This window comes from Malus domestica, chromosome 16, assembly GCF_042453785.1.
Source record: "Malus domestica chromosome 16, GDT2T_hap1".
NCBI lineage: Eukaryota > Viridiplantae > Streptophyta > Magnoliopsida > Rosales > Rosaceae > Malus > Malus domestica.
The window spans coordinates 4,550,927-4,559,810 of record NC_091676.1 but is presented as its reverse complement, the minus strand read 5'-3'; the positions used below and the strand labels follow the sequence as shown (position 1 = coordinate 4,559,810).

The window sequence follows — 8,884 nt, the reverse complement described above, 5'->3', positions numbered from 1 at the left end:
CAGCAACCAAATCAAAAACCATAGACAGCCACCTCCACCAACACAACCGCATCGCCACCACAGATATGTCACCACCACCTGGAAAAAGGGCCAAATAATTAAAATGATGAACGGAAAATCGGGGTAGGTAAGCTACTCGTGTTGGAAGCGCTCCCATAATCCTACCAAATAGTGCAAAAAGCACTTTAAATTCCGCGAAGCAGCAAGGGTAGATGGTAGGAGATTCACAATGAGGAGCGATGATTGGAGAGGAACAAGGTAAATAAAATAGATCTGAGATAAACTCAGGTAATACTGAGACCAAGCTCAGAGCAACCTAAGACACAAAATGCTTAGACAGAAAGCAAACGAAAGCTAAAAGCATAAATAGATAAACTAAATCTCCAACCATGGTGGCTTGGAGAGGTGGAGCTGGAAGAGAAAGGGGAGATGGGGAAATTGGGAGGACAGAGAGGGCAAGATAGGGAGAAAGAAAGGAAACAAGGGTGAAGAAAAAGGAAGAGGAATAAGGGCGAAAACTAGAAGGGATAGACGAAAAGGATGAAAATATAGAGTGGACGGACGAAGAAGATAGAGGAGGACGAGGAGGGGAGGGCTAGGTTGCTGCCGACCTCAAGCCGGAGCAAAGAGGCCGACGGTAACGAAGGTTTCAGAGGTTAGGCGCTTTACTTTGGGGGAAGGAGATGGCACAGAGTCATAGGTAGGGGGCACTATGGCCACACCCCTATAAATACCACCTCATTTCTCCAAAAACCCAAGTCCAACTCTCTTGCTAAATTCTCCAAATTTCTCTAAACACTTTTCCCTCAAATTCTAACTTTGACATTGAAGGTTCTTCGGCCAAAGCCCCCCTCCCCCCAATCATCGTGAGCGCGTGAGGTTCTTAGCCTTGACCTAAGGTGTTAATTGTTTTGTAGGTGCAATTTTATCCAAGAATAAGAAGGCGGAAATTTGCATCTACATGTATTAGTAGAATTATTGATATTTAAATTTGTGAAATGTCAAAGAATACATCGATATCGGCTGTTTTCAATGAAAATTATGACAATTTGTTCAAAAACATGAAAATTTAAATAAAACTTTAGAGAATGTCAAACACTGGTTTAAACAAAATATAAAAGTTTTTCCGATATTTACCTAATATGTCAAAAATATCGAGGAAACTTGTCGATTTTAGCTAAAATTTAAGAATTTCTTCAATAATGGATTAAGTTTCCATATTTGTCTCTGATTTTTTCTGATATTTTCACAAAGATATTAACCATATTGAAAAAATCTCAAACAGTGGTTATGAATGGACAACAAAGTAAAACATTGTGCATAACATCTTCCACACTATTTTCTCACCATTTTAGAGTCATAGACTTGTTACATACTAAATGGTCACACACAAATTTGGCTACGCTTTTATTACCAAAACTAGAGAAACACACAAAAACATAAAAAAGTCTGCCAACCAGCTGCAAGCCTGCAACATTTGGATTAAACTCAAACCGGCCATACATGCATAAATTCAACTTCAGTCACTAAACCTCCTTCTTCCTCCACTCCTCAACGAGTCTCTTCAGCGTCTCCTCCCTTGCACCACCGGCTCTGGCAGCTTTCTTAGCCGCTTCTCCGATCCTCGCAGCTATCACTGTCCATCAATTCCTTAATCTTCACAGCAATCTCATCTCCCTTAACCAACTTCTTCTCACGGTCGCCACTCCAAAGCCATGATTTCTCCCAAATTCCGAGCCCACATATCTCAGCCACCTCTGCAACCACCTTTTGGTCCCCGTTCTGCGGCCATGCAAGGTCCCTAACGCCGTGCCACGCCGCCTCAACCACCGAGTTCCACCCGCTGTGGCTCAAAAACCCGCCCACTGCTCTATGCCCCAAGATTTCCCCTTGCTCCGCCCACCTTCTCACCACCAGCCCCCTCCCCTCTATTCTTACCAAATTACCCTCTCCTCCTTCCTCTTCACTGTCAACCATCTTCTCCTTCACCACACACAAGAACCTGAACCTGCTTTTCTCCAAGCCATCTCCTACCTCTCTGATGTGCTCACTTGACAGAGCTGTCTTGCTTCCGAAGGCCACATACACCACCGACCCATCAGGCTGTTCATTAAGCCACTCAAACGGTTGCGGTTGCCCTGGATCACCGCCGCATTGATCACCATCCCCATGTGCAGGCAGCTTCTCAAATTCGCAGGGTACGAAAGGCCCGACAGAGAAAACTGGAGGCGACCCGCCGCTGATCGCCTCCGGCCCCTCTGCTTCCAGCGCTTCAAACGTGAAAATCAGAACTCCAGCTAGTTTCTGGAGATTCGGACCGTCCTCTATGAAGATATTGGAAAAGAGGCTGTTGGGAACGCAGAGCAATGGAGGAATCGTTGATTTGCGTAATGGCGGATTAATGCCGGGGATGGGAAGAACATCGTCATCGTTGAGTTGGGCTATGGAGGAAGCAAATTTGTGAAAAGAGATGACAAGAGAGAGTACATTCTGGTGTTGGAGGGGATGATGGTGTAGGCAGGAAGATGATAAGGGAGGGTTTGGATGACGGGGAGGACGGGGGAGAGTAAACTGATGTCGTAGATGAGGGCGGAGGCAGGAGGAGAGAGAGTGGAAAGCAAAGGAGTTAGGAGGTGAGCGGAGCAGCGGATGACTTCAAACTGGATCCAAAACGGGTCGGTGGAATTCACGGTGGAAGGGTCTATAGAAAAAGGATGGAACTGGAGGTGAGTAACTCGGTCGTGGTAAGCTGAGAGGAAGCGGGAGATGAGAGCTGACTCGGCGAGGGAGACGGTGGGGTGGGCGGTGATGAGGGTGAGCCTCAGTGGGCAGTAGTTCTGGGCAAGTAATAAGGCGGCAAGTCGTGGCATGGGTGTCAAGTGCCCCATCTGGGAGCTGGGTAAAAGAACGACATGAGTTTCGGGGGTTTGGAGAAGGCTGCCGGAGTCTGCTGCCATCTTGGGAGGGAGGTGGTGGCAATGGTGGTCGTTAAAACAGAGAGCTTTGAGTGTGGAGAGGCCACCTTGTGAAGCACTGAAGCTTGCATTAAATCATGACTGAATTGAGAAAAATGCCAAAGGGTATCACACCGTAGAGGTCAATTTTGTGGGGTCAAAATTGTGAAATTAGCATTAAATTATACGGAGAGACCAAATTTTTGCAAAACCAAATTATTTGTCACGAATAGAATATAAGACCGAATTTTTAAACTAAATTTTGTAAATCAAATAATGTGGTTGCTGATAATTAGATTATTATTTAAGTGTTGATTAACGAGCTTATTTTTTATTGGTAACACATCATTTAATTTACAAATTTAGTCTTATTAACATTATCCTTACAAATTCAGTATCTATAACATTATCCTTTTTGGATGCATTAACCTCCTTAACTATTTAAAATCAGCCAATTAACCCTTATCATGAGATTTGAAGAAATTCATCTACTTTGCCGTCGAATTTGAGGATAAATTCGTCTTCTTAATCTCAAATCCAACGGCAAAGCAAATTAACTTTTTCAAATCTAAAATTGAGAGATAATTGGTGTGTCACCAATCGGATATAAGACCGAATTTTTTAAACTAAATTTTGTAAACCAAATGATGTGGTTAGTGAGAAGAGGAAACAGAAAGGAATGGTGATAGGACAGGGTCGGCATAGGCCCAGTGCGGGCAAGGCGACCGTCCAGGGCCCAAAAAAATTAGGGGCTCCCAAATTATTAGTGTGACATATTTATATACGTTTTCATAAGAGTATAAATTTATAAAATTTGGTTTAACAACAAAGAAATTTAACTAGAACCAGTAATTTTTTTGTTTGAAATTAATGAGGATGTCTTGGGTTCAAAACACCATGTGTGCTTATTTAAATTTAAATTTTTACAAATTTCTTTTCATAACAATATAAATTTATAAAATTTGACTAAATGATTAGAAGTTTAATTAGAAACAAAGATTTTTGTATTTAAAATTAATGAGAGGTCATAAGTTTGAAATGCTATGGGCATGCTTTTTTTTTTTCAATTTTTACGAATTTTTGTTTGGTTATTAATTTATTTTTAATTACTAGCTAGTAACTATGTAGGTTGTTATTTTTAAACATTAGTTCCAATTCAAGTCTAATCTTCAACAAAGGGTAATGCGTAAACTAAATTTTTAGACCAAATTTGCAAATCATATGACGTGTCATCCAAAGGTTTAATTTGGTGCCTTTTCATTACTTATATACATATCCCTAAAGACTCGAAAATATCATTATTTTTTTTAGTCTTATATTGACGAGGTTAGTAAATAAGAAAAAACACCTCACAATTTATACAAAAAACTTTAAAAGTTCATATAGAAGACAAAACTCATAATCCATCTACTTGTAAGTCTGAAGTTTTTTGGTTTCCTTATCTCGATACAAAATAAATAAGTTTTTATGTGTTTCTAAATTACTGAGTTTGAAGTGCTTTTCTAAATATAATTTTATCAATATCTTACGTGTAAAAACAAATAATTTTTTTATATGAAGTGAGGGCACATTTTTTCGCTTCGCCCCAAACCTCAAAAATCTCTGGACTAGAGAGATAATCCTAATCAAATTTTTTTTGTTAAAAAAAAAAGAGAGGTAATAAATTGATTTAAATATTTTAGGGAGTTAATTTACCAAAAAATAAATCATTCAAATTTTCATTTTTTTCTGAGAGTAGGTCAACATGTGGGAGGATACTGAAATAGTGAAACCGAAATTGTCGATAGCCTGCAAGAAATCCTTTGGTTAAACAGCACGCAAAATTCCTATTTCCTCTTTGTTTCTGAGTGGCTATTTAAACATCACTCGTGCAGTTTGCTTCCACAAAAAACAAAGCAAATCGAGAAAATCATCCTTCAATCATGGCCTTAGCAGCGTCGATCAAAAGTGGTCTAAATTCTTTAGAAGCTCGACCAAGCACCGTGTATCCTTCCTTGTCTTCCACGTCCACGTCCGCTCCGTGCCTTATTAGAAGGAGACAAACCTGCCATCGACACAAATGATTGGAGATCTCAGAAAAACTATGAATTATGCCTTCTGTTTGACAAAATTAGATGCTAATACAAACTTCTTCCCATGTCAACTTGGTATTAAATTGATGACTGAGAAGTGCACCGTTAACACGTACCAATGACGAAACTAATGAAAATAACTTCAAAATGTTGAATCTTAATCAAAACGTCTAATAACTTTATTGAACAAAATATAATAAAATATTAACCAAAACACAAATTAGACTCTCTCCTTTCTTTCTCTCTCCTTGTTTCCTCTTCACCCATGCCCCATCCGTTTCTCTCTCTCTTCCCTTGGGAGAAATTTTTAATTGTGACGGGAACATGGATGGTACATCATGTGTTTTTATGCAAGTAGTGAAAAATTATATTTTTTAAGTCATTAACATTTTAACATACATATCTCACTATTTATGTAATGACACGTGATATATCATCCTGTATGACAATCCCACTATTTATGTAATGACACATATCCCACTATGGAGTGATGGGGAGAAAAAATGAGGGGGAGGGATGTGGCAAGATGCACGGGAATGCGTGTAAGTTTTTTTAATATTAATTTTTTTATCATTTCATTAAATTTCAAGTTATTTTTATTAATTTTAAGTCTTTTTCAATCAATAAAGTTATTAGATGATTTTTTTGTTCACAAACAAATTTGGTGAAGCTTTTTTCAATAAACCTCCCTAAATTATATATAACCTAAACCTATACAACAATATGGTTCAAACCAAGAGGGAAACAATATATGCAGGTCATAATAACTATTGCAACCTCTGCAGAATTTCTCATCATTTTCTCTACAGCATCAACACACTGACCATTGTTCTATCCTTTGCATTATCTTAACCCGAAGGCAGAAATCACTGAGCACAACAGTTAATTTACTTCCCGTTTACAACAGGCCTATTTGTCTAGCAATAACAAAAACAGAGATGTAAAAGAATGCCACGAAATTGGAAGAAGAAATTGAACACCACAGGCAACATGCATTATATATCACACGCCATCAAGCTAGAGTGAACAGGTTAAGCACTCATTCAACGGGCTCTAAAAAGCCAGGATCAAGGTCAGTGTTTAAAATCAATTGGAGAAACACCAAAGATCTTCAAGCCCTTCTTCACAATAGTTGCCATTAGGCAGAAGCATTATATGATATGGAGCTGTCAAGCCGTTAAGATAGTAATTTAAGGCGCATATTACAGTCAAGTCCATATTAGCCAAACAAAGACCGAACGAAACACAGTAAATTGCAACCAAGCATGCATTTCCTAAGACTAATCTCTTTCTCAACCTTTATTTCATTGCTCTAATCCGAATCAGAAATGCTCAATCCCAACTGGCGTATTAAAACGAGAGTGTAGAGAGCAGACTCAAAAGGGGCAATAAAAGTGGCATTCATGGTGTAATTCTTGACCAACCAAACAAATATCTCCATGTGTTCGGCAAAAATAAGAATCTCTTTCTCAGAGTCACCGAAACATACCTCTTTGTTATCGCAAATCACCGCACCCATAAGAGGAGTCTGACCAGCTCTATCAATAGCATCAACCTCTGCCCCTTCCTCAATTAAAAGCTCACACAGTTGTGATTTTGCAGTGCTAGCTGCCCGGTGCAATGGGGTGCAACCAACCTGAGCACAATGCATACCATATGATCACAATTTAGCAATTACAAATAAACTAAACACTCCATCAGTGCACGATGTTCATTAAACTGGATACATACTTAAATTAAAGGTTCCCATTCCCCAGATAAAACACCATTATGTTAAGTTACAAACCTTGTCCTTCAGATTAACCTTTGCCCCATGGGAGATCAAACTCTGAGCAACCTCAAACCATCCCTTACTGGCAGCATAATGAAGGGCAGATCGACCGCCATTGTTTTTTAAATTCACATCAGCTACTGTTAAGAACCACAAAATCAGAAGATTGAAATAGCACAATCAGCCATGTTCAAGTAACTATCATTGTTTTTCACACGATATTCTACTTTAAACTCAATAATACTTTAAACCCAATTAAACAGCGAGGAGGGGGATTTGAAACTTGGGTGCATAGAGAAGCACATCCGCTCTAGCCAACGTGACTACGCCCACCACATGTACTACATTGCCTAGTTAACGGTGATACAAACAACATGAAGCAGATAGCAATGAAATCTGACAAATTTACCTTTGCTTAGCAACAGCTCAACTATTTCTGAATTCCCAATGCTGGCCGCAGAATGAAGCGGCGCCCATCCGTCTTCATCCGTGCTGTTTATAACACTTGTTGATTCATCAGCATCAATCAGCAGCTTCACCACCTGAGTCCCCAAAACGCCACAAATTCATCAGCTTTGTAGCGAAAAGCATTCACAATTACAATTGAAGCTAAATGAGAACGAATTCAAAGTACCGATATTCAATTGAAACAGAAACCAAATAGAAAGCAGAGGGCACCCTCAAATTTTCTCAATTTTCTCCACAGTTTCTTGGGAACCAAACAGGATATTGAGGAATGTGGAAGAAAACGGACCTCGGAGCGACCTGAAGAGACAGCGACGTGGAGGAGGGAGCGGGCGTCCTCGTTCCTGAGAGAGAAAGCTTCGGCGAGCTGTTTCACTGGGAGAGATTTGAACGCCAAAGAATCACCGGTCTCGGCGGCTTTGAAGAGATCTTCGGCTTTGAGTTTCTGCTCGGACGGCGTTGGATGATCGATCTCCATGTCCACGGCGAACTATACGGAGCAAGATGGGAGTTAGGGCTTTGGGGATTTTACAGTCCTTCCCGGTGATAGTGTGACGGTCGTTCCAGTCAGCGGTGGCATGGACATAGTGATGTACCAATTTGTCATATATGTTAAACCGAACCAAAAACCAAATCAAACCGAATAGTAATTTCCGTATAATTCTTTATTTTGACAAAAAATCGAACCGACTCAGTTCCAACTTAAACAAGATAAATAAAAATAAAAACAATATATCAATAAAAAAATCTATTATCAGGACTCCAAAATCTTATCGTGCACTTATAAATCAATTTTTATTCTAAATAAAAAAAATTTAAAATGCACAATAAGATTTTTAGAGTGTCAGCATTATATAAACCACATTAGATTTTACCTACAAAAAAAACAATATTAGATCAATTCCATATGATATTGGACAAAAGTTATGAGTTTGAATGTCTCACTTTTGTATCAAAATAGAAAAAACAACCAAAACTAAATGGATCACGAACTCGAATTGTATCATTGAATTCGATATCTTGAACTCAAATACAAAGTGCATGTAAGCAAGGTGCCCCAAAGGGGTGACCTGAGAACACAAAATGCGTAAGCAGTGCTTACAATGTTTGTCGCAGACAACACCATTTGTGTTCTCAGTTTCACACCTTTGGGGTGACCATCTGCTATATGAACGGGATCAATTTGCAATGTTGAAGAAGAAGATCTAGCTATTTTTGTTATTTGCCAGGTTGCTGTCTAATTTATAAGGGTGCAGTGTGCAGTGTGCAGAAATTAAGACCTTATGCAACACGATGTCGTCATTTTTTCGACATCAAAGGATGTTGTCATCTATAGATAGAAACACCATGCTCCTTTGCCCTTAATTGAATGGAAACTTGGAATGACAACATTCAAATGAATCTCGGCCGTCAAACCTCAATCAAAAGTTGACAGATTTGTTAATTGATACAAGAAAATTGAAATCCTCTCTAATTTATTCGTTTTTGGTCAAATTTGTCCAAAATGAAAATATCGATTCGATAAAGACTTAGGGCTGGTTTGGTATTGTTGTTCTTTGAAAAAAAACTGCTGTGAGAATAAACGGTTGTGCTGTAAGAATAAGCGGCTGTAAAATAAATCA

General features: G+C 39.0%; 2 protein-coding genes across 2 annotated transcripts; both read right to left on the bottom strand.

The window, feature by feature from the left end:
- Nucleotides 1–1,605: 1,605 nt before the first annotated feature.
- LOC103416637 (UDP-glycosyltransferase 708G1-like) lies at nt 1,606–2,957 on the bottom strand. Its single transcript, XM_008354869.3, has 2 exons — nt 2,488–2,957; nt 1,606–2,347 (listed from the first exon to the last, which is right to left on the bottom strand). The coding sequence occupies exons 1-2, from the start codon at nt 2,955–2,957 to the stop codon at nt 1,606–1,608; spliced, it is 1,212 nt and encodes a 403-aa protein (XP_008353091.3).
- Nucleotides 2,958–4,644: 1,687 nt separating this feature from the next.
- LOC103403268 (uncharacterized) lies at nt 4,645–8,502 on the bottom strand. Its single transcript, XM_070815035.1, has 5 exons — nt 7,552–8,502; nt 7,207–7,339; nt 6,813–6,937; nt 6,516–6,662; nt 4,645–4,998 (listed from the first exon to the last, which is right to left on the bottom strand). Exons 1-5 carry the CDS (start codon nt 7,738–7,740, stop codon nt 4,864–4,866), a joined length of 729 nt encoding a protein of 242 aa, XP_070671136.1. The 5' UTR covers nt 7,741–8,502; the 3' UTR covers nt 4,645–4,863.
- Nucleotides 8,503–8,884: the final 382 nt, after the last annotated feature.